This window comes from Mus pahari, chromosome 14, assembly GCF_900095145.1.
Source record: "Mus pahari chromosome 14, PAHARI_EIJ_v1.1, whole genome shotgun sequence".
Taxonomy (NCBI): Eukaryota; Metazoa; Chordata; class Mammalia; order Rodentia; family Muridae; genus Mus; species Mus pahari.
In genome coordinates this window covers 51,993,764-52,020,583 of record NC_034603.1, presented here as the reverse complement: position 1 = coordinate 52,020,583, position 26,820 = coordinate 51,993,764, and the positions used below count along the sequence as shown (strand labels likewise).

At 40.6% G+C, this 26,820-nt stretch overlaps 1 protein-coding gene across 9 annotated transcripts in view; it reads right to left on the bottom strand.

Moving 5' to 3' along the window:
* Acaca (acetyl-CoA carboxylase alpha) overlaps positions 1–26,820 on the bottom strand; it is a 271,090-nt gene that overhangs the window by 35,796 nt on the left and 208,474 nt on the right. For all 9 annotated transcript variants that reach the window (XM_021211498.1, XM_029546021.1, XM_029546020.1 and 6 more), the window contains 5 exons: positions 24,655–24,752; positions 20,810–20,930; positions 19,899–20,009; positions 1,979–2,122; positions 1,335–1,455 (listed from right to left, as the gene is read on the bottom strand). In XM_021211498.1, the coding sequence (XP_021067157.1) occupies positions 1,335–1,455; positions 1,979–2,122; positions 19,899–20,009; positions 20,810–20,930; positions 24,655–24,752 (595 nt within the window). The remainder of the gene's footprint in view (positions 1–1,334; positions 1,456–1,978; positions 2,123–19,898; positions 20,010–20,809; positions 20,931–24,654; positions 24,753–26,820) is intronic.

Below are 26,820 nucleotides of genomic sequence, written 5' to 3'. Positions count from 1 at the left end.
ACTGAGCCATCTCTCCAGCCCCTGTGACCCATTCTTGATACACAGTATTTTAAAAATTATTAGTGACAATAGACATGCAAGAAAGAAGCAACACTTTCTTCCTCACACCATTCAGAGAAAGCAGGGTGGGGTGTGGTGGGGAGCTCACGCTGGCAATCTCAGCACTTAGCACTGGAGCAAGGGGTTTGAGAGTTAAAGGCCAATCTGAGCGACATCACCAGTTCCAGGCCAGCCTGGGCTACAAAGATAACTTATCTCAAAGAAAGACAAAACAAAACAACAGGCTACCTGGGGCTTTACAAAAGCAACTGCCAAGTGGATTGACAATGTAAATTTAGTTTCTTCACTCACCCATTTTTTTCTGCATTGTGTGTGAGGCATGTGAGGAAAAAGGACAGCCTTAGGTGTTGTCATCTCTCAGGTGCCATCTACTGGCCTGGAACTACAGTACACTAGGCTAGATGTCCAGCAAGTCCCCAGGGATCCATCTGTCTTCACCTCCCCAGTGCTGAGATTACAAGCATATGCTACCATGCCCAACTTTTAAAAATGAGGGCTGTAGAAATAGAACTCAGGACTTCTTAAAAGCATTTTACTATCAATACTCTTCCCAGTATCATAGTTAGGATGTGGGGGTGGTGTTATATTCAGCAATAGTCTGGTAATAAGCATATAGTTAAATTCTACATTTGAAGTTTAGAGATATTTTCTCAAGGTAACTCTGTTAATCTGTCTTACCTCACCTTTTGTTTTAGAGACACAGTTTAAGCTGGACCTGCATCACCATGTAGCCCAAGCTAGCCTCATGCTACTACTGATGGTTCTTATGCTTCAGCCTCCCAACTGTAGGCATGCACCCCTTTAATTGGCTCAGTGCTCTTTTTCATAGACACTGGTTGGCCAGAGAGTCTGGTCCTTGGCTGAAGATGTAGCAGCTCAGTGATCAAGTGCTTACCTAGCATAAATGAAGCTCTCTCTAAGTTTGATCCCCAGGATCCCCACCCACCCCAACAAAAAGGATTCTGGTCCTGTAAGACCAGGATTTTATGGCTTATACTAAACAGTTTAAAGACCTACTAAATTCCTAAGAAACAGAAGGAGTGAATCAGCACCTACACAGTTGTGACTGAGCAAGTGATTGATAAAGCTCACTTTTCTCCTGTTTGTTCACCAAGATTTCAGTTTTTTACCTTTTTCTTCATAGGGCTTTTTTTTCTTATTTCTTCCTTATTTCTGGGAATTGAGCTCAAGTTTCTTACAAATATACTTTTGTGCTAGAGTTAGATAGTTACTAGACAGTCAGGATACTATTAGGTCCTTAAACATATACGTACTTGGGTGAGGACGGCCTGCCAGCATCCACCGAGGATCATATGGGGCCTTTGTGGGAACAAACTCGATGATTCTATCTATAGGATCCTTGGAGTTCAGGAGAGGAACTGAACTTTGTACGCTCTAGAGAAAGAGTGGGAGAGAATGGGCACCAATCAGCAGATGTCAGGCTCAGATCTCAACTTAGCAGCAATAGCTCCACACAAAGACAGCAGGGCCCGCTTTCAGAATGACACCATTGGTCCCAGACATCAAGCAGAAGCATCCCAGTCATGTGTCAAGCTCCAAGGAACACGCACAGTTCCCAGTTCTCATTTAGGAGCCGAACACACACTCGTGCATTCTGACCTGATCCATCCTGCCCTTGCTCTCTGAGAAGCAAACTTCTGGAGGACAAACGGCTACTACAGAGAGGAAACTCATAGAGATGAGGAAGTCTTAATATTTGGGGATCTGAACATATATAGGCCATGAAATATCTGTGGCTGGAAAAAAGTGGAAGTTAATGAGATCCAAAGGTATTCTGAAGGTAAAAGCCAGCTTCAAGAGAAAGAAATCTACAGGTTTCAGAGAAATACATGAGAACTTCTTCAAACAGCTCAAACACAATAAGCTGAGGCAGAGATGGTGGGCAGGAACGACTCACCTTAGGCATGTATGACAGCCAGTGTAAGACCGTGAAGACTCCCTCAAAGTCATCACAAACAGTGGAGTGGGTAACCCCATTGTTGTGCATAATCTGGATGCCCCCAAGCTGGTTGTTGGAGGTGTATACTTCCCGACCAAGGACCTAGACAAATAAGCAAATGAAAAGACATTGGTTTCTACAGACAGAACAATGTATATTATTTCCCAATTCTTACTAACACAGTTTAATTTTTCCCCTCTACCAAACAAAAACAAACCCATTTTTTGTGGGTTGTTGAGAGGGACTGCCAGGATTTTCTTTCCTAAAAGAAAATTTAGAAAACAAAAAAGACTTTTAACAGTTACATACATTGTTGTAATTTTAAAACCATCAAGCTCCCTCTCTCTAGAAGCCACCACAGACAAGTGTAGAGGACATTAGTTCTGAGAAAAAACATTGTGGTAGGTAGGCTGGGACTCTTGGGGGTACTGGCTACATCTTCTTTTATTGTCTAGCACGCGTACACACACACACACACACACACACACACACACACACACACACACACACACACACGCTGAGGCTATGTTAAAGAAAGGCTATGGGGTTGGGTGCCTTATTTTTCTAAAGGATTAACTTTCTGACATTTGATTTTTAAAGCTGGCCTACTGTTTCCCTCCCCCACTCCTAAACCAGGTAGAATCCTGAAGCAGCTCATGACAGCTCTCGACCCCCTAGACTCCAGTCCTCTTTGTTTGCTGGGTGTGAGGCTGTGATATACTTCCCAAGCCCATTATCCTCTGAGGCCTGGAAAGATGTCAGGCCTCACCCTATTGTCTCTGGAGGACTTTAACCCTTGTCAGGTGGGGGCACTTGCAAATGGAAACTACAAAGTTTCCCCTAAAAAAATGAAAAAAAGAAAGAAAAAATATTCTCAGACTTGGAAATTGTAGGGTTTCGTTTCTTCCCTAAGATTGGTTAATAATTTCTTCTAGGGAGGGAGGTTTTCTGACCCAGCAGATGGAAGTCAGACGGCCTGATCACCGACTATTGCGAACTGCTGAGTGTGTAGTAATTGCCAGCCATCTAGGGTAGCCCTGGAGAGCACTAAACAGTTTCGGAGGGCTCACTGTACACGCTCTTCTCTGTTCTCTCTCCTCTTTTCTAAGAAACAACATCAGAAAAAAATTTTTTTTCTAACTTTTATTCATTTTCAGTCTCCTGGGAGAACCTAAACAAATTAAGGCCAACAAACCATGCCTGTATATTTTCAATTGGCCCTTTCTTATTAGGTGCTTGGAGAGGTTCCCCTGCCTGCTGGGTCAGCCCCCTGCATCAAGATCTTCCAAAAGCTGAACAAGTTGGTGACCAAAGTAATAACCTTGCTGTGATCCCGCTGGCCTTGGTTCCATTTAACTTCAGCTAGGAAAGGCATAAGCGAGTGTTCGGAAAAGAATATGGAGAGCAAAATTGCTCTACGATTACTGCTTTCCTTGATAAGGAAGCACAGAGAACAAGCCTTTCCAGGCAGCCCTAAGCCAAGCACCATGCTGGCAGCTGCTTTGAAGGAGCTGTGAGCAGGGGAGACCGTATCTGACCAGTGGGCTGCCATCCTCCTCTCAGTCTGTCTTTAATCTCAGCCCAGGCTCTGCGGCTCTTTTCTCATTCTCCTGCTGTCTCTTTCCATTTGCCCTCTCTCTGACTGATACACTGATCTCTCGGTCACTCGGCTTTCTGCTCCACTGAGTCCATATTACTAATAACACCTCCGCCACGGCCAGTTTACCTCATGAAGGCAGGAGCACATCATTACAAAATAAACTCATAACTTTGACATTCTAGCAAATACATGCCGTTTGTTATTTTTATAGCTTTAGTCTTTCTAACAGGCAGAGGGCATTACATACCTGTTTCATTTATATCTTTAAGTGTGTGTGCATACACACTCTTACACATGCACCAGGAAACAAAACAAAACAGAACAACAACAAAAATCCCAAACAAATAGACATTTCCAAAGCAGTCAGTTGATGGGGAGTCTGGTGGAGGCGGAAGGCCCGTCATTCAGGGAGGCCGCACTCTGATCTGACTCTGGTTTTATGGCTGTCATAAACCTGATGGCCCACAACTGGTCCTTCTGGGACAGACTGCTTCACTGCTAGAAGTCATTCAGTGTGATCAGCAGTATTTTTAATTATTAAAATAAAATTGGAAAGGAGAAATGAAATAAAAAGGAGACACTGTGCTGACCCTGAATATCTGATATTCATAATTTATGTCAGGAGCCAGATACTCCTCGTTGCATAGGAAAGGGATATTTTCTGTTCAGAAACATTATTTTTGGTCCCACTCTTGATACTTGATGTGTCTAACCACAAGAACACTGAACAGTTACAAAACTAGCAATGCCAAGAAAGGACCAAGTTCAGACAAAGGGACCTAAGATGACTAAGAACAGCTTGTTATTTAAGTGCACTATGTCTTCACCCTCTTTTCCATGAATTGAGAAGGGCATCCAGAATGAGGCTACTCCCAGAGACTCTAGCACTTACCCATTCTATTATACAGATGGTTATTTTGAACCCTAGTGCACACTTCATTGAACCCCAAGTCTGCATGTTCACGTAGGAGCAAGATTCAGTGACTTTGCATGTCTTCTCCCTCATGTCCTGATGCTCTGGAAATGTCTGTGAGAGCAGCAGCATCTGTGCATGTCTTTCCCTTTGGGTCCCAAAGAAACCCTAGGGGTCCCTCCCCACAGCTGAAAACATTATTTCTGTGGTAACAAATGCTTATCACCTGAGAAGATGCATTTAATGTTAATGAAAGAGAAATCACAGGATAGAGTTACAGAACACCTGAAGAGCCCCATCTGACTGGTATTAGCTTGGGAGATGGGGGTAGGGTAGTGATGAAAACAGAAATGAAGCCCATTTCCTTAACTATAAAGAGACAACAACAATCACAGTCACTCTACAATCAAGAGAAACCAGTAGCCTGGACTATCCTCAACTGTCTACCAGTACCTACCAGTGAGATGAAGGCTGACATTACAGGTCCTGATTTACAGGGGCATTGTTGACTCAAGTGGGTTAAGTGATTTTAGTATACTTCTTGACAAAAGCTGCAACCAAGGCAGCAGAATCTGCGCTAGGACAGACTCTATTCTGCTCAACTCTGAAATGATTATGCAGGGAGAGCCAAACAAGTCTTCCCTGGCCACCAGAAAGATAAGAAGTATCCAGGCAAAGGCAGCCTCAGGAGTGCACTTTTGGATGTCTCTTATGTGTCAGTGGTGGTAAATTTTTGTTAGGAATAATTAGAGGACTGGAGAGATGGCTCAGCAGGTAAGAGCACTGGCTGCTCTTCCGAAGGTCCTGAGTTCAAATCCCAGCAACCACATGGTGGCTCACAACCACGCATAATGAGATCTGACCCCCTCTTCTGATGTGTCTGAAGTCAGCTACAGAGTACTTATGTATAATAATAAATAAACCTTTGGGCCAGGGAAACAGTCACTGTTTCTCTCAGTATGGTGGCCTACCGACCCTCGAGGAAGCTGTAGGTCAACAGCCCTCGCCATCATCGTATCTTCATTAAGTAGGTATGCTTCATTTGTCACCCATTGAAACTTGGACAGGCATTTCTGTATTGTCAAGTTCCTTGCAATGTTCTGGTTCCTGAATTACTCTCCTCACATTTTCTACTATATGATACAAACTTCTAATTTATTCCTTTTTTTAAAAAAAGATTTATTTATTTATTTATTTTAGGTATGTGAGTACACTGTAGCTGTACAGGTGGTTGTGAGTCATCATGTAGTTGTTGGGAATTGAATTTTTTTTTTAAAGATTTATTTATTTATTATATGTAAGTACACTGTAACTGTCTTCAGACACTCCAGAAGAGGGAGTCAGATCTTGTTACGGATGGTTATGAGCCACCATGTGGTTGCTGGGATTTGAACTCTGGACCTTTGGAAGAGCAGTCGGGTGTTCTTACCTGCTGAGCCATCTCACCAGCCCGGGAATTGAATTTTTAAGACCTCTGCTCACTCCAGTTGGCCCCGCTCAGTCGCTGCTTGCTCTGGCCCAAAGGTTTATTTATTATTATACATAAGTACTCTGTAGCTGACTTCAGACACATCAGAAGAGGGGGTCAGATCTCATTATGCGTGGTTGTGAGCCACCATGTGATTGCTGGGATTTGAACTCAGGACCTTCGGAAGAGCAGCCAGTGCTCTTACCTGCTGAGCCATCTCTCCAGTCCTCTAATTATTCCTAACAAAAATTTACCACCACTGACACATAAGAGACATCCAAAAGTGCACTCCTGAGGCTGCCTTTGCCATCTAGCCTTAAGTGATCAAAGCAGATCCATGAAATAACAAGAAAAGCACGATCCCTCTGCTTAGAAGATCCCCTCTGCTTAGAAGTGGCCAGACCCCAGAAGTAAAGGGCCAAATCGGAGAGGTAAGAAGATTGTCACCTAGTCTGGCTATATACTTAAGCTTCAATGAACCCTCCACTTATTGTAGTTGGTAGACCTAGGAATTAAAGTATCTCGTGAAAGCCAGTTAATACAGATGCAATTGTTAAAGGTTTCACCAAAGGTGCTATAGCGTCTGCAGAAATGCTGAGATGCCTAAGGGTATAAGTGAATGCAGTCAAACATACTAAGGCCACTGTTGCTGCTTATCCAGAGACACTGCAGACAGCTCAGGTTTACCACAGCTGACAGGCAATGAAAACAGTCTAATATACCGCCTGCTCTCACCCCTAAATCCCTTTTTGGAGATCAAGATAAACACATTTTTTCTTTCCCCAGTGCTCCAAACGTTTGACTGAAGTGGCAGAGCACTGTGAGCATTTGTGCAAATGAAATCACTGTGTAATACTGAATGAGTGCAGTATTTTCTTGTAAGGATATTTGTCAGCACAGCATTGAGATTTCCACATATCACAGATGCAACCTGGATCAGTTTCTAAAATATTGATATTATCCTAATATACATATTTTTGGAATATTATATGGGAATGTATATTAGTTTTGGAACATTTAGTTATATGTGAATATTTGCCAATCATGTGATAAGATGGAAAATAATAATGGTGAATATCGATCATGGTAAAAAAGAAAATCTGCACCTTTCTTCCCTTTTTAATAATCCTTGGAGAGTCAGAGCATCTACTATTTTAGGAAGCAGGGAACACAAAATTCCTTCGACTCTGAGAATCAGGCTACACAAGCAGAGTTCTTGCTGCAATCCTCTTATGGTATTTCCACTCTCCAGAGGGTAAATTTACTGAGCAATCATCACTGGATCACATGCATGATTCTAGGTATTAACATCTCTCTGGGATGTTAGTGATAAAGGATGGGGAGGGCAGACAGACAGACAGATGAGTGAGAGCAGATGGCAGTGGGGAAAGAGTGGTACAAAGGGACAAAAGGGAGGATGGGCAAGGGGAGAGGAAAACCGGAACAGCGCTTCTCCTCCTAACATCCTCCTTGACCTGAGAGAACTATATTTTTAAAAGTAGACAAGTAATTCAATCTCCAATTAACAATTCTAAGTGGTGCTGCACATATTACTGTGTAAATGTTTCACCAGGAATATATCCAAGGGTGAGTGGAACTAAATTTCTTGGGAGTCAGGGACAATGCCTCTGTGACCAAGAATACTTGGTTGTTACCAAATACACAGCTAAAGGGTTACACTCCTTTCTATACTGTTGTCATGGCTGGCACTGGCAAACTAGAGAGCTAGCCAGCAGCTGGTGGATTAGGCTTGGAGGCAGAGAGGAAGCTCAGTGATACACACTGGCAGGCAGAGGGGATTTGAGCCATAGTTTGAGTCAAGATAATCCCCTTGGCAAGACTCAAAAATCTCTCAATAAGAAACAAATTCTGATGTGATCAAGTTTGCTGAAGAGTAATCTCTGGCAAAGAGACTGTTGCTACCAGTGGCAGGAAAAGACTGGTTTTGTTTTAAATGTATTTTAAAACAAGTGTCTTACTATGTATATAGCTCAGGATGGCCTCAAGCTGACCATCTTATCCTGGCCTCCTAGGGCAGGTGTGTGCCATCATTCCCTGATAGGAAAGTATTTAACCACAAAGACACTGAGATACAGATCAGAAAAAGCACTGCAAGAGCTTTGCTCACTGAGAGCACAAGCATAAACTAACCAGTAGAGGAACAATAAGGACTTACAGGTGCAGTGGCAGATACTATTAATGTAAAGGAATAAAGAAGAACCATAGATAGTTTGCCTGTCAAATGTGAGAGAAAAGGCATAGCCTTCTGAATAGAGAGCTGCCTGCCAAAAGAAATCGCTCATCCCAGAGATCCATCAGCTAACTACTCATTTAGCTAGAGACATGAAAGTACTGACAATAAATCAATTCCAAATGGAAATATTTAGCATTTTAAATAAAGTCTGGTTTAGAGCCAGGTGTGGTGACTCATGTCTGTGATCCCAGCACTTGGGAACTAGAGGCAGGAGAGTCAGGAGTTTATGGTCAGCTTCCACTCTGTGAAGCCCCAACTCAAAACAAACAAACAAACAAAAACACCCCCCAAAAAAACAAAAACAAAAAACCACCAAGAGGGCAGACAAGAGTCTACCTTATTGAGAGATTATTCACATGTAACAAAAGTATCCAATTTATGGTATAAAATTCTATGACACTGACAAACACATCCAGTCACATCCAGTACACAGTAACGACATGGGAACATTATCATCACGCTCCTCTGGCCCCTCTGCCTACTCCTAACAGCCAGTGATCTCATTTCTGCTCTGACTGCTTGTCCGTTTGTTAAGGAGGCATATAACGAGATTTGCAGAGTATATAGCATTCCGGGCCTAGCTACTTTTGGTTATCATATGGAGTGCATCACATTCATTCATACAGTCCAAGTGTAGGTACTTCCTTTTCACAGCTGGTGCCACAACTCAGTCTGTGTTTGTCAGTTGGTAGACATTTAGGTTGTCAGTTTGGAGAGAGACTAGGAAGAAAGCTGCCACGAACATTTGGATACAGGATTGTATGGTGAGTGTATAGCTAACTTAGTAAAAGAAACAGAAACCAAAACACAGATTTCAAAGTAGTGATACCACTTCTGCATTTCTTTCAATAGTGGACAGAGTTCTAGCTATCCCAATTCATATCAGCACTTGGAATTTTGTAAATTATCATTAAAAAATACTTGGTTTTGTTCCTCCTAGAGCTGGGGATATAGCTCAGATTTAGAGCACTTACCTAGCGTGTATCAGACTGTGGGTTTGACTGCCATCACCATAAACAAACAACAAAAAGCTGCAGTCATTTAGGGAAAGAATGTAGTGCTGTGAAACTGTGGCTTTAATTTCCCTAATGAGGAGTGACAGACATAATCGCATACACTTATCTTCCATCCTTAAACATCTTTTTCCATGGAGAGTCTACTCAAATTTCTTGCACATGTACTTAACTATTGGGCTGTTTTCTTATTGAGTTCTGAAAATTCTTTATATATTCTGGATTGTCTTTTACCAAATACATGTTTCTCACAGATTTTTTTAAAAAATGTTTTTTAGTTACCTCTTGGCTTTTCTAAATAGACTGGTACTTGAGGCAAATGGTAAAATGACCCAGTGCCAGAGCTCACAGGAGCCAGATATCTGATATATCTGAAAGATTGACTTGCCAGAGTCTGACTTCCTACTAGACAGTAACATTTATTCTTTCTCTGTAGCTTTTTTTTTTTTTTCATTTTCTTGTTTATGGTGGGTAGCATTTTTTTTAATCCCTTAGTATCAGGCATGTCCAAACATTAGTCTATAGGCTGCATGTTTCATGATGGACAGGTATGAATAGGTCCCACATGTTTACAGATATTATGTTGCAAAGTCAAAAGATTGGATATTTCTGAAAATGAAGTTTGTTTTAAATACCATGAAATCAGGAATCATAATGTATCTCAACATAAAAGCAACTTTACAAATTACAAATGCAATGAATGAATGCCAGAGTTCCATATGAACTACAGAAACTCAACACTGATATATTTAAGCAAGTCAAGCCACTAAAACCAAGTCTCTTATTAGTGCTATAATGTAAAGTATAAAAGGGAAGCAAGTGATTCATTCCTTTTACCTGTCTTTGGTGCAGATGCTGAGTGATGTTTTTGAGTTGTTACTGGTTCCGACTACAACCCTTAACATTTATTTTGTGTGTGTATGTGTATGAGTGTATGAGCACTTGTGCACCATGGAGTGTGTGTACGTCAGAGAACAATCTGTGAGAGTCAGTGCTCTCCTTTTCTCATGCCTGATCAGGGGATGGAAATCAGTTCCTTACACTTGGGGGCAAGAGCCCTTACCCGCTGAGCCATGCCTCTGGACCTCTTTAAAAATTCTCTACATGGGCTACTAGTAAACTCTAGTCATATATTATCAGTGTTGCTCTACTGAATTGTACAAATCTGATTTATTGATTGAGAAAAGATATTTTATTGATAAGTCAAGTAGAAAATGAAGATATTCAAAAGGTGATTATCTGATGAGATGGTCTTAACTCATCATATTTGTATCTTATGCTATTGGCCAAACTGGAGAGAATTCTTTTCCTTAATAACTGGTTTCTCAAATTTCCAGATATGTGTGCCATTTTACAGGACTTAAATCCTAGGTTCTGAGACATTATTAAAATTAGAAATTGGTTAAGACTCAAGCATAAGAACATGAAGCTCAGGCATGGTAATCTGGAGTTCAATCTAAAATGTCCATCAAGCTTCTCTCATGATTCAACATTCCTACCTGTGTGCATTAGCCAATTAGACTGTGTGATGACAGCCATCCTGAAGGAGAGAGGACATAGCTAGATTTGGACCCATGCACAGGGGACACTTCTAGGATGATAGCCAGCCAGGAGTCAGGTTTCTAAAGAGTCTAGACTCCCATATCTTTATCACAGTCACACAGCAGTCTGCACAGCAAGGGCTTAGGTCTATCTTCCTCAGGAAGGACTGGAATCCTCGAATTTCTAATCTACCACCATGTGCAGTTGTTGCACTTTTAATTTATGGGTGTTAGGGGGCCCCTCTGACTTGGGAACATATTGGCTTGGTCTAATGCTTGGAGATTATTAAACTTGGAGCTGTGCTCCACTATCAGGTGTACAGATCTTTTATTTAGAAGATATGGTGCTCTAAATGCACAAAGAGCTCCCTGTCACCTTCACATTAAAGCCCCTAGTGCCTGGTAAATGGAATTATATAGCTGTCATCTCCTTTCCCCAAAGTTTTAAGAGTACAATGGGCTCATTTTTTCACACTCCATCCCAGCTTCAGAACTAAGAGACCTACTTTGTATTGATTTAAGGTCTCAGAAATAAATAAACCTGCTTCACCGCTGTGATTCACAACAAATTCATGATACACTATTGCATGATATATTTCAAGCTCTGGCTCCAGCTCTCTTTTTCCTCTAGTGAGTGATGGGGGAGGTGGGAGGTAGCAGGGAGCTGCAAAGCTGACAGCCTGATGGTTATTGGAGATGGCTGCGGACTGCAAATCCAAGAGGAGACACTATTGGAGGAGTACAGGATTTTTAACTGGGAGGCAAGGGTGAGAAGCTAATTTACTTGAATTCCAGGCTGGGGTTGTGGGAGAAGAAAGCTTGAAGAGAGAGAGAGAGAGAGAGAGAGAGAGAGAGAGAGAGAGAGAGAGAGAGAGCTGACAGGGTAGTAAGCTTCAAGTGAAGAACAATCTGAAAAGGAACTATGAACATGTATAGAAAGAGGAAAGTGAAGAAAACACACTAAACAATGGTGTAAGGAATGCCTGACTAGAAAATGAAGGTACTGAGGACACAGCTCTGCATAAGGGCATAAGAGAGTATTTAGCTTGAGTTCAGGGGAAATACTTTACTAGTAACAGGAAGTGAAGAAGCCCTTGTGAATCACAGATTATGTGAAGTAAAGACACTTTTTCACTTAACACTCAAAAGATACACTAGAATCTTGGCGGTTTGAAATGGTTATCCTGGAGATGGGGCAGAGATATATCAGAGTTCCACATATATAAAGTGATGTAGAGCCTGCATATTGAAGTGAGGGTAACAAATTCTAGCAGGTTAGCTTTTGTATTTATGCCTTCAAGGCTTTGAGTGCCCCAAACTATGTCACCTTTACTGATTCTACCAGACATTGGACTCAAAGTGTTTGAGCTGTTACCCCTGTGATCCCTAAGTCTCTGTAGCAGGATTAACTTATTACTGTTCTCTTTCTGTGTCTCTTAGTCTTCTGTCTCTGTCTCGCTCTCTCCAGGGTCTCACCATGTGTCTCTGGCTGTCCTGAAACTCACTATGTAGACCAAGCTGGTCTTAAACTGGTCTCTGCTGGGATTAAAAGCATGAACCATTATGTCTATCAAGATAAAATTTAAATCACAATGTTACTTCCACTAATATATAAGAATTTTACATTTCATTATATGTAATTTTAATATTACATTTTAATATGTAGCACCTTTTTAAAATTCCACTGTCCTAACCTGTTCTCTTTTTGTTTTAGCCTAACATAGTTCTCTACTTCCAGAGCAACACACATCTCTGTAGTACAGAATGGTAGCAATTAAAAGGAAATTTAAGAGCTCTTCTTGTCTTCCATTTTAAGGTAAGCAATACCTATCATATACTTCCCATTTTACACAAAGAACTAAAGTCCAAAGTTACTTGCAAAAGGGAGACTAAGCAAAAAAAAAATTTCATCTAAAGGTTTTATATGTTGGTTAGTTTGTGCCATCTTGACACCAACTAGAGTCTCTTGGGAAGAGATAATTTCCGTTGAAGAACTGCCTCGATCAAATTGGTGTGTGTGTGTGTGTGTGTGTGTGTGTGTGCCTGAACAAATTTGCTCCATTAATGATTGATGTGGGAGGACCCAGCCACCTTTGGACAGATGTACTGTGTTGCATAAGACAGCAGACTGAGCAGCCATGGGGAACAAACCAGTAACAGCTTTCCTTCCACGGGTCTATCGCTTCTTCTGCTTGAGATCCTCCCTCAACGATGGACTATAAGCCAAATAAGCACTTTTCTCCCTAAGTAGCTTTGGTCATGGTATTTACTACAGAAACAGAATGCAAACTAGAACATTCTAGAACTCCAAAGTTGACTTTGAGCCCATTTCTCCTATGTTGGCCAGTGTGATCATTCCTGTGTCTGTATTCAATGCCCCAAAGCAGAGGCTCAGGATTTTCCCTTTATCTAGAAGCTCTGAACTAGAATCTGTCAGTTCTCTCAAGTCCATAGTACTGAAGCCATTATAGATACATGAGGCTAGCTTAGATAGTAAAGGCAACTTTTGTAATGGAAATCTGAGTGGCAATTCTACTGTGAAGCATCTCCAAGCCAGTATTCAGGACTAGGTTGCTCATACATCACTAAGGCATGCTAACCGAGTCAGAAATACTTGGTACAGTTTTCTACAAATAGGAGCAACAAAAGAAAACCAAAACAGCTTTCTAAAATGGGACCAGATTTATCAACATTTTGTCTATGTGTAGAAGATGGGCTTGAAAATTAAGGAGATCAAGCCGGGCGTGGTGGCGCACGCCTTTAATCCCAGCACTCGGGAGGCTGAGGCAGGCGGATTTCTGAGTTTGAGGCCAGCCTGGTCTACAGAGTGAGTTCCAGGACAGCCAGGGCTACACAGAGAAACCCTGTCTCAGGGAAAAAAAAAAAGAAAAGAAAAGAAAATTAAGGAGATCAGACACTGACTACAATATTCTCTGAGAATTCACTCATAGTGTCAATGCAAAACTCATTTAGATAAAATATTTAAAAAATCTCTTTACAAAGGAGAGAGCTATGGGATATAGGAACTACCTATTGTAAAAATAGGGAGTGAAGGGCTTTTAACAATGCTAACTGATGGGCTGATGCTTAGAGTGATGAGGGTTATTGTATCAACAAGTCCCTGGGGACTCTTAGAGACAGATGACTGACATATATACTACCCTATCAAGGCTGAACATGGTGCCTCTTAAACTAGTGGTGTTCCAAAGTGTGTTAATAGTTTTTACATAACATCTATTGGGAACATCAATATGTGAATGTACTACTAAAGGGAGGAAAGCCATGTAACATTTTTTTTTTTCCAAAGAACTTTTGCCTCTAGAGAGCCAGAAAGTATAGAGAATACTGTTTACATTCCTACCCCAGGGTCTGGATATTGAACTGTGATAAGTATAAACCTGGAATGTATCTTAGAAAGACCACATAGTACCAGGAGTTTCCTAAGTTAACTCATCTAATCCCCACAAAAGCCTTGGTATGTAAGTTTTACCATGGCCTCCCATTGTACACTTAATAAACCTGAAACACAGGTCAGGGAATGGGGGTGTTAAGGAATTGCTCAGGGTGATAATTTGTATGTGGTAGAGCCAGACAGTAACCCTCAGCAGCCTGGCTCTACAGTCTATGTTGTTAACTTCTTTCAGTCAAAGTGACAATGTTGCCCTCCCCCAGGGATCACTAAGGATTGTTTCCCTCCTTGAATCTCTCTAACTCTCTCACATTGTATATGACAGCATCATGGATGGACATGGAACATGTACAGTGTAGTGTTCCACAAACAAATCTCCTTCATATGATCTCCAGTACTACGTTAAAGAGTCAGATGTGAGTGACATCACACACTTCACATTGCATAGTTAGATAAAACTTTGGGCATGGTAATGAAGGTAAACCAGAGAAGGGTGTGATTTTTTTGGGCTAAGTCTCAAAAGCAAGATTAACACTAAAGAGATGGCTTAATGATACTGCTCTTCCAGAGGACAGGAGCGCAATTCCCAGTCTCCATATCAGGCGGCTCATACCAGGCAATCACCTAAAGTGACTCCAGCTATCGGGGTACCTGATGTCTCTGGCCTCCACAAGCGCCCATACTTAATGTGCACATACCCACCATACACAGACACTGAATTAAAAAATAAAAATTAATCCTAAAGAAATAGCAAGATTAGCAGAATTAGGTCCTGGAGGACTTAAGAGCTCTTAGCCACATGCACTACATGAGTACTTTTTCTAGTAGATTCAGTGCATAGAGCAGTCTATTTACAAAAGGGGAAGAGTTTATGGGGTTTCTTTTTTTCCTAAAAGAGAAGTAGAAGCTCTAAGAAAAAAAAGTTTACCATGAGGAAGTCACTTAGAACCTTCAGAGTAATCTACCCCCACATATCACAACCATTTGCAAAGAGAGATCCTACCTACAGACAGCTGCTGTCCAGAGCACACCCATAAACCACAAATTCCCATCGCTGTCCAAAGCTCAGGTTTTCATCAAGTCTGGGGCTGAGAGATAGCAGGTTCTGACCTACATCAGTGCCGCCTTATAGCAGAGGTCCCTCTAGCCTGGCTGCCACTGACACTATGCTAAACATGAGAACAGAAACTGAGCGGTACTGGGGGGAGGGGGAAGGGGGAGGGAGGGGGAATATCTATGTTGCTGCAAATGTCCAAAAGCCACTCTAACTTAGGAGTTTATAACTGCAAATCACCTCAGCTCACCAAGGGTCTGTCCTACCAACAGTTCAAGTAGACAACTGCTACCTCTGCCACACCTACATGAGTCCCTCCACTCCAGGTAATCAATCATTCCCATCAGGTTAACTCTATCATTCTGAGGACTTAGCAATGTGTAGCCTATAGTTCCTGAAGTCATGGCTGCTGTAGCCTTGAGAGACATGAAAAAGCAAATCCTCAGGCCAGTTGGTGATGGCGCACGCTTTAATCCCAGTACTCGGGAGGCAGAGGCAGGTGGATTTCTGAGTTCAAGGCCAGCCTGGTCTATAGAATGAGCTCCAGGACAGCCAGNGCTATACAGAGAAACCCTGTCTCAAAACAAAACAAAACAAAACAAAAACTCAAAAAACAAACAAAAGAAAAACAACAAAAAAGCCCAGCAAATCCTCATGGACTTCTTTCTATTTATGCTGTCACTCTCAGCACTCTCTGGGGACAGTGGGCAGAGGCCTGAGCTCCTCTGAAATGAGACTCAAGTTCACATTTTAATTAATCCAGTCTGTTGATTGTTTCAGTCTTGTCCGGGGTCCTGACACCACTCTAACCCCAACAAGGAACGGGGAAGAAGCTCTTGACTCTGAGTTTCAGGTGTCATTTGGGCTACTTCCAGTCACCAGTTCACTGGCTTAAAGTATCAAATCTGGATCACTAAGGTCAAATCAAGAAATTATCTTGCTCCTTAACTTGGCAATATTCTAAATACTTTACAAATCACTGCAGGGAATGAAACAAGGCAGGTATGGAAGAAACATAAATACTCTGATCACAACAGGAAAAGGGTAAAAATACTAATGTGGAAAATATCTTCTTGTTTTGAAACAAACTATACAGTAGCAGGGAACGGTCCTGGAGAATAAGGAGTCCGGGAAACTCAGCAGCAATGAAAGGAGGAGGGAACGGCAGCAATACTGTTTCTACTATGCAGGTCACTATGGAAGGAGGAGAGCAGGGAGGAAATCTCTAAAGAAGACACTTTGGAAGTATAAGGCAGGAAAGTGCACACCAAAACCAAGTCACCACCACCATGTGTGAAGATTTGGAATGCAGCCATAAAAGCCCGATAATCACATGCAATGTGTAAGTTGGAAACTGTGTATACTAAAGCTTCTTATTAAGGGAATGAACAGTTTACATGTTGCTGTGTTATGTGAGTAGAATGTGTGGCATGTCAACCCTTCCTCTCCCAATATCCCATGTTAAGTTAAATCAGTGATGGGGCTCATGGGGGTGGGAAGGGTCAGGAGAAAATCCAAGAGAAAGAAAGTTTTTAAAAAATCTCCACCTCAGCAAAAGTTTTCATTAAAATTTTAGACAAATGATCCCTGTGTCCTTCTCTCTTGCTGCCTGGGGCTCCATGCTATTTCTATGCAAATAACAACCTCGTGGTTTATATCTTATTATTTCCACCGGAGCTGCAACGACATGACCTGAGACGTGTAAGAGGTGGGGTGTGGGGGGGGTGGTGGATAGGAGAGAGAGAAAGGCAGAAAGGGAGAGAGAGATGGAGTGGGTGTTCACTCAAGTGTGAAAAAATATTGTCAGGAGTGAGCGTCAGAACAAAAAAAAATTGCAGGGATAACGTGTTTATTTCAGTCCCGCCACCCTACCCCACCCCCACCCCTTGCAAACAGGCACCTTTTAAAATTCATTGGGCATCGGGCGATCACGCACAATCCATCTGCTCGCACTTTATCATTTGCATTTCATGCCTCCTGGCTTCTGATGTGCTGATACTTTGATGCAGTCAGGAGACTCGCATTATCATTATTTCAATTTCCAAAGGGGTCAACGGGATCAGCACTTGCACACACAAAATCTTTTCTCCCCTATAACCTCTGTGCACCCCTTTCTTATTCTTCACCCCAATGTTTAACATAAAGGATAAAGACTCCAGAAGGTGAGCACTAGATGTTTACAGTCTAACAGTGTATATAAGCCTGCATATACTGCCTACATTTCCACTCTACACATAGGTACACAGATACAGTGACCACAATGGTCAGGGCTTAAAAAGCAAGCCGCACAGTGCTTCAAACACACAAAGACTTTCTCACACGTGGACACTCGGGGAGGAGTGCATTCAGAAAAAGAAAGGAATCTACAAGCAAGCCCTAGAAACAAAGAGAGATCAGCTCACATAGAAGGATGTAGACGAAGAGTGCCTAGCATGAGCCAGGAGTGAGATGGAAAGAAACTCGCAGAGAGAACGGTAAGCAGAGGCTGGAGAGATAGAGTAAGCATATATGTGAGGCGCTAGCATTCAGAAGTGAGCCAGAGGCAGCAATCTGAGCTGGCGCTCTCTGATAGCTTCCCTTTTCATTCCTGATAAGCAATGGAGCTGAGAGGACGTTCTTAATGAATTTGCATGAAATTGGGTGTCTTCCAGCAACAAGACTTTGTAGTTAAGAGGTACAGACATGAAGATAGTATAGCAGGTGGAGCGGGATTAGGTAACCTCTACAAAGAACACTCCCTTCAACTAAAATGATGGCATCCTTCTGGGAACGAGCATTGTTAAACTACAACAGAGCCTCCCGTCAGTAACCAGGCTTTTCTCTAACAAACAGCACTGTAGGCTATGGGAGAGAAGAATACTGAATTTGATCAGAACAGATTTTTAAAAAGAAACCACTACTGTTTTCTTCTGGGCACAAATGAAATTCAACTAAGATGCTAGCAAATCCCTCAAAACAGAAAACCTTTGCTGTTAAACAATCTCTATGTATAACATACTAGAGTAGGGGAGACACTAATGTAAACCATATACACTTCAGAAACACACTCTGTCTACATATGGCAACATCACAGAAATACAGGGGTATATATCACTTAAAAATCTGTCCTCATAAAGGAACAGTATCTAAAACTCTTCAGTGTTCATCAAAACCTCATACTTAGATAATAACTAAAGGAGCAACTTAACAAAATTAATACTCTCAGCAGTTCCTCCCACTGCAGCAATCCTCAGGAGCGGCAGTTCTTCACTTTCATTTTCAGGCTGATACTATTCTGCCTTTCCTTAAAGAGAAAGCAAACCCTGTGGTTTCGGATATTCCCTCAAGCTAATTAGACAATGAAATTATCAACATTTTTTACATGGGAACAACAGGATTGACCAGTTAGTCTCTAATCTGTCATTTAAAAACCAAATATTAAAAAGCACTTCTACTATACAAGTGTTCTTTTTTAGAGGTATATTTAGAAATTTCTCAAAACAGCAAACTTGTACATTCTCAAAACCTCACTAGTAATCAGTTCACACTGCAAAGCCAGAAAGTGTCACAACACAATATTCAACACTACATGGCATGTGTATAACTCTAAAGGCTGGCACCAAGCCATGTAAGGGAGATCCAGGAAAGCCCACATTTTGTGTTAAGTGCCTGTGTATTTTTCTTTAGCATCACAAACTAGGATATAAATTAATACCTCCCTTTAACAGACAAGAAAGCTGAAGAGCTAAAGGGCTCCGCAACTTTATACAGTAATTTCAAACTATTCCATTTCATATATGTTTCCTGCTCTGGAGGGAAAATCCAGTTCTGATGCTTAAAAGGGTATGTGTGTGAAAGGAAGGGGAGGAAGGAAGGAGGGGAGGAGGGGAGGAAGGAAAGAGAGAGGTGTGAGTGCTGTGTTGTCATCCTGGTCTTGGTTAGTTTCACTCTTCTGTGCAGTATCCTCACCATCTCTCGGATGTGTCCCCTCTGTCTGTATCATTCCTTCCACAGAACCCAGTCACTCCACTGTTCATTGTTTATTGAGCTTTGCCACTCTGCAATGTTCTTCACAGGTTTAGAAATTTCTCAAAACATTAAAATTGTAAAAACACTGGTCAATACCTCGACCAGTGCTAAATCCTCACTGTATAGTCAAAAACCAGAAGCCAGTAAGTACACTTAGAAACTGACAGCTTTCTGCATTGAGAACAGGTCTCCTCACATGCCAAACGCTGGGAGAAAACAGAAGCATTCAGTTTTCAGTCTTTCTAGAAAGGGACTAGAATATGACCTCTTTGGAACAGAGGTTTATATAGTTTGCTTACTAATACATATTTTATATATAATTATATATAATATGTAAATATATTAATAGATATTTTATATATAAATATATACAAACAAAACACTTAGAGTCATACTGGTACATAAATAGTTACTCAAAATATTTGTTGAATGAAATAATGAATGAATGAATGAATGAATGAATTGGTAAGTAAGTTAATTGGCAAACATTAGAGGAGAAGACACAATAAGGAAGGAATTGGCTGAAGGCTGCCCTCTAGTCAGAACCATGAATTGAAAAGTCATACTTTTTCATTATTAAACAATCTCATATACATGTACCAAATCCTGGCAACTTACTTTGTTGAGGGCACCAGCTCCTGTCAGAATTAAGTGAGAATTCTCAACCTGGATGGTTCTTTGTCCCAGCCGGACAAGGTAAGCCCCAATACCAATGGCCCGGCATGTAACCTTAAACAAAAAAGAATAAATTTTGCATGTCACAAAAAACAAAGGCACAAATATAGAATATAGAAAATTCTTATGAACAAAAGTATTGCTTTTTATAAAGTCTAATGACAATACAACCCCCACCCAATCCAACTTTCAGGTCAAATAAAGGACAAAATTTACTGAATAGTGAGTTATTAGACACTCCAGGAGTTGTGGTTCTTTTATTTGCCCATTTTACAGATGCCTGCTACTCTTACAACATGCACAAGTAAAGCACTAGGAAGAAATTCAAGTTGTTAAAAATCTGGTAGAATATTTGGAGAAATAAGAAATGAAATTAAATGATGGGCGGTGGTGGCGCACGCCTTTAATCCCAGCACTCGGAAGGCAGAGGCAGGCGGATTTCTGAATTCGAGGCCAGCCTGGTCTACAAAGTGAGTTCCAGGACAGCCAGGGCTATACAGAGAAACCCTGTCTCGAAAAAGTCTCCCTCCCCCCAAAAAAAGAAATGAAATAAAACGTTGAAAGAGCCTACATTTGGGAAATTTAGTAGTTTATATCATCTTGTCTTGTCATTTATTGTGTATAATTATGATACATTTGTAGATATAGCATCTCAGGAAGTATTTCAGTTTAGGACCCAACAGCAGTGAGGAAGGGCAGAAATAAACCCAGCCACAGATTTGGCTTTTCAATAAGTTTCATCCCTTGTGGGGAATGGAGGATGTAACTCTGTGGTAGAGAACACCTGTCTAGACAATGTGAGACCCTGGATTCAATCCCAGCATTGAAGGAAGCTTTAGTCTAGGAATATTTACCAGGCTGATGGTGATGATCTCATCATAAGCCAATGAGGATTCCCCAGCAATCATTCCAGAACCCCGAAGGTTCTCTGCTCCAAGTCCTTCTTCTTTCCCGATAATATCTGTTATCTTGTACCTATCGCATAGTTGTGCCAAATCAGAAACGTTAAACACAGTAATAGGAACTCTTAAGCAGAACCACTACCATTACAAGACTATTTAAGACTCGAATTCTGTTCATTTCTAAGGGTCTCCATCTTAGCTTGGATCCTTCTTTACTGGGAATGATATTCTGTAACAGAAACAACAAAACTTGGAATTTAGTAGCTAGGTTAAAGCTTACTGATTCAAATACTGGTGTGGCTCTGAAGATAATAACTTCTGTAAAATGGGACAGTAGTCTCTACCTCTAAGATATGGAAGACATGATGGTTTTTAGCAACAAGACGACATGACACAACTCAGATTTTAAAAGCCCTTTCCTACATCCTTGGACACATTCTTAAGAAAAAAGCATGGTCAACATATATCTCTGAAGTAAGCCACAACCATTAAATAATCTTAGACAATTTTATATAAAAGTAAAAAACCACAAATAGATAAATAGAGAGGAAGTGGAGATTATCATTCCTCCCCTTTTCAAAGATTAGAATAAAGAGGAAGGTCAAAACAATGTATTCCCACTTACAAATAGCAAGTAGACTGGTGAGGGTTCCTAGCTATAGTTCTCTAGAGGGAATGATGTGATGTATGTAGTGAAATGCTGACTGAGTTACCCAGAAAGCAAACTGTGGGTCTAGTGGGAGTCACTTATTAGGAGGGACAGCTGACAATGGGAAATGGGAGATGGCAACAGAGTTAATAAAAGGATGTCCAGCACCACACATACACATGCATGAATACACATGCACACATGTACACAAAAAGTACTGAGCTAATAAAAGGATATTCAGCACCACACATACACATGCATAAATATATACACACACATACATGTGTAAAGTACTGAGTCAACAAAAGGATGTCCAGCATCACACATGCATGAATTTACACACACACATATACACATGGAAAATACTGAGCTGGAAGCAGAGATGGGCATACATTACTTATTGTTCCTGGCACAGGGCAGGAATTGTGTTTTATTTTAACTCTCATGAGCTGAAATAATAAAGATAAGCACTGTATAACAGCTCTTAACTACCTCAGCCCTGTATTTTTCTGCTCCTTTCTGTCTCTCCTTCTACCGACTCCACTTCTTTGTCTTAGCTGTGGTCTGTGACTGTATCTCTGCTTCTCAGATTGCTGTAGCTTTCTATTTTTAGCCTCTCCCAATATCAAGTTATCCATAATTCTTTTTCTCTATATATCTAGACTTCAGATTCTAGAGTTATGTTACAAATAAGCTAATCTTCCTTTAGAAAGAGACATGAAAAAGCTGGCAAAACTCCACCATACCCACACCATGTTCCAAGGCGTCTTGAGGCACCACAGTGAACCCCTAGGGACACTGCAGTCTATTTTTAGAAAAACACTCTGACATGTGATATCTGTTAGACCCCATGTGAATGATTAGCTTTAGGAAGTTCACAGCTTAACAGAAGATAGAATGTTGTCAAAAGAAATGCAGCACTATCTTTATAAAGTCAAGTTTTTGCAGTTTCTGTGGAACAAATGCAAACTTTGCACAAAAACCAAGGAAGAACAAGAAATGAGGGTGGTTATATACAAGGTAACTCCAAGATCTACAAGAAGAGTATTACATTATGCGTAAGTTACTGTAATTATTAAAGCATCAGCTAGATACTACTCTCAGATGCTAGGTATGAGGGACAGGAGTTCAAGACCATCCTTAACTACACGGTGAATTCAAGTTTTAGCATGGGGCTCATGAAACCCTTTTTTAACACTCCCTAAGGACCTACCCAGAAAACAAGAACGAAATACTTTTTTTCCCCAATTCACATGGATTACTTTATCCAAGTGATCATTAACCTCATAAGAAAGAAACCTTTATGATGCTATTTGCATTCAACTACTTAATTTAAAAACCACATTAGGTCTATGTTTAGTTTAGGGGTGCTGTGAAAAAGTACTACAGACATATTAAAGGTGCCATGAGCTGGGTGGGGGTGGCACATGCCTTTAATACCTCCACTTGGGGAGCAGAGGCAGGGGGATCTCTGAGTTCCAGGACAGCCAGGGTTACACAAGGAAACTCTGCTTTGGGGGCGGGGTGGGAGAAGTGCTGTAAACTAAGGAAGTCTGAGAACCAATGGCATAACTTCTATGAAGAAAACTAAACATATCAGTAAATAGAAAAATATGTCATGTTTGTTTTTAGGGAAATTAAAGAGAGATGTCAGATCCTTATAAATTAATATATAAAACCAAAAGATTCTGAATTAAAGACATTATAGGAAGTTTCTGGTGATTAAAACATGTGCTAGGTCTTGGGCTTGTTCTCCAGCACCACAAAAACAAAAAACTAACAAAGAAGCACATCAGCTAATTACAACTTGGAAAAAATTAACGGCAATGGCCCACAAATGTAAGAATTAGTCAATAAATAGTACCACAGCAATTAACATTCTAGAAAATACATGCCAAGAAATTATCAAAATTCAGCCTCACTGGTAATCAAAAATGCAAGATAAAAATAACAGCTGCTATCTTGTTTTTGGAGACAGGGTTTCTCTGTGTAGCCCTGGCTCTCCTGGAATTCTTGCTGTGGATCAGGCTGGCCTTGAACTTATAGAGATTCCACTGCCTCTGCCTCTGTCTCTGCTTCTGCCTCCCGAGAGCTGGGATTAAAGGCATGTGCCACCATTGCCCAACAGTTGCTATTTTTGAGAAGATACTCATCATTACTAAATATAGTAATTACTGTTTTAAACAACAATCAGTGATACACTCAGAACAGAGAAAATCAGTGTTATGTACTTACTGACTGGGGATGCAAATCTTGAAAGGGCAATTTGAAAAAATTTAAAAACCTTTAAATATGGACTTTCTGACATGTAAACATCGAAAAATTTACCCAAAGGATTATCAGATACCCTGTGCTTCAACATACCACCTCCCAAAAGCCCTTATGAAATTCTTTCAACTCCATGTGCAATTAATATATTGAATAATTTTATTCAAGTGATCAAACTGTTAGGACAGAAACACTTGAAGCTGTTGTATTTAACTCTACTTAAACAGAAACATTAGTGTATGTTTGAGCTTATGGATAGGGTGCCAGGAACAAAGATTAGGTACAGTCCAAAAGTGTCAGTAAAGGAATATTCAATGCAGAGATATAACACAGAAAAGCTAGAAATGGTCTACATGTTCAAAGATAGTATACTCACTATGATATAATATTATGCAACTATTAAACTTCATGTTTATTTCTGAAGGAAGATTAACTTTATATGTAATATAAGTCTAATCAGAATATAAGAAATTGCCCTAAAATAAATTTTAGTTCAAAGGATAAAAACACAAAACAACACAAAAACCTCTTAGCTACTATAATGCCAGTTACATAGGGAAAAAAAGCATCATGAATATAGAAAAGGCAGTAAGAATAACGTAAATTCATAATTGTGCTTTAGGGTAGGCCTGTGGCTGGTATTTTACTTTTTCTTCAGAATTATTTACACACTTCATTGTTTCTCAAATGAGTCAATAATATAAATATTACCTAAAAGCCTCCATCATTAGCAAGGCATTTTTGTTAATAAGCTAAGGTGCAAATCTAAGGTGTCTAGATTATACCACAGAGCTTTTCAAGATTGTATGAGCACAAAGTAAAGAAATATTCTCTATCTTTGAGAATCATGGCCAAGTTCATCTGACATACAAATACCTACCTGGATTCCCCTTCATCCTCCACATGTTCACAGTGGACAGAATTGAGGGCACTGACTCTCTTATAATCCTGGGGTGTCAGATATAAATACTTGTATCCCTGTGAAGCACAAATAGTTTTTAGCTCATCATCTGTCATTAGCACATAACCTAGACAAAGTCAAACATATATAATGAAACTTGCTCCAAAGCTAGCTTTAAACTGATAAATTATTTGAGTGACTGTCTAGAAGCACACTAGCATAGGTGGTTTGAAAGACAGAAGTTCCTGTATTTTAGTCACTGACTGTCTGACCTTGAAACAAAATACCCTATAGTTCCAATTCCAGATATGTGCCATTCAATTCATTTTCAATAGGGTTAAAGGGTCATTTCTGAGTCTTTAGTGACACTTCCATTAAATATATCAGCATGGGACTCAGGGATTGTGTGAATTACTGCTCTTCACTGAAATTCATATCATCAAAATAGAGAGGGGTAAGGTATAACAGAAAGGATCACAAATCTGGGAAATTAATATTGAAATCAAGGTCTAAGCAGTAAAAAGTCTGAGCACAGAATTTATACTTTCACTTATTTCAATAAATAAGTTCTATTTATAGTAAAAAGCTGTATTAATACTTAATGATTTACTTGCAGGCATACAAACTTACAATTAAAGTAGAGTACCATGTATAACATGCTGTGTGTGTTTACAAATTAGCAGTTTTTATATGCTGAGATGTGGTACAACCGTCGAGACTAATTCTAAATTCTTCCGATACCCAAACAGAAACATAAACATGCAAGTAGTCATTACTGACTTCATTATACACTTTATAGATGCTTTTAATGAACTACAGTTTACATTCACTAAAATCCATTGACTTTGTTATAAACTTTTATTTTTGAGGCATTGTCTGGCTGTTTCCCAGGCTGGCCTTAGCATGGGATCATGGGCTTCAGCAATCATATTTGCTTTTATCATTATAACCTGATGAGTTCTGATAAGTGTGTATACTTGTGTTAGCATCATGGTAATCAGAATAAGGAATTTTTTTTATTAGACCTTGAAATAGTCTTATATATAAGGACATGAAAGGTAGAAAAAGAAACTGAGAAAGAGGAGGTACAAAAGTAGATAGAAAACCAAGAGAAGTACTTCAAAGATAAAGCAGAGACCACTGGTATCAAATGCTGCTGAATCATCAAATAACCATAAAGATAAGGACTGAGAACTCAACGCTGAATTTGCAACACACAATCTCTGGTGACCTTGACAAAAGTAACTTGATTAAAATGGTGCAGGTGCAAGCTTCACAGAAGGAGGTTCCAGAGAGTGGGAACAGAGCCTGTAGATGGCAAGAGCAGGCAACTCTTTGAAGAAGAAGAACAGGAGTGAGTACTTGAGGGATATGTGTCTGTATGTCAAGATATAGTTCCAGGAGAGAGGGAAAGGTGATGAGCCAAGCAAAAGAGGAATGGTATTCTTCACTACAAAGGGCTACAAAGGGAGGGAGGGTTCTAGGAAGGGCAGGGATTATTCATTTCAAGCATAGGAGTGAGGTGGAAAGGAGTGGGGACAGATACCTGCACAGGAACTAAAGCTTTCACTTGTTTCTCTTGCAGTACTGGGGGGTGAATGCAGAGAAGAAACAAGTCTTATTTCTGTTTCAGAGCATCTTGGGAAGCAAGGACTGATCGTGAGTAGGAATAAGGGAAGAGGGTGGAGAGGACCCGAGGAGGGGAAATGTAAGACCAGTCAGAGAACCACATTTTTCTCCAGTGCACATGTGGAGAAGGTGGACAGTTAGGTTTTACTTCTAGAGGTACAGAGGAAGCAGAATGAGCAAAAACACAAAAAGGTGACAATTAAGACAATTAAATGCTATTAAGATGAACCTTGGAATTAAAAAAAGAGTTGAATGAACAGGGCACAGGCCTTGAATGCCAGCAGAGCCAAACAGACCTATATGATTAAAGGACAACTATGTCTACATAGTACATCCCAGACCAGCTAAAGCTACATAGAGAGACATAAAAGCCAAAACAACAACAACAACACCACGACCACCACCACCAACCCAAGCTGGCTGGTGGTGGTGAATACCTTTAATCCCAGCACTCGCAGAGGCAGAGGGGCAGAGGGGCAGAGGGGCAGAGGGGCAGAGGGGCAGAGGGGCAGAGGG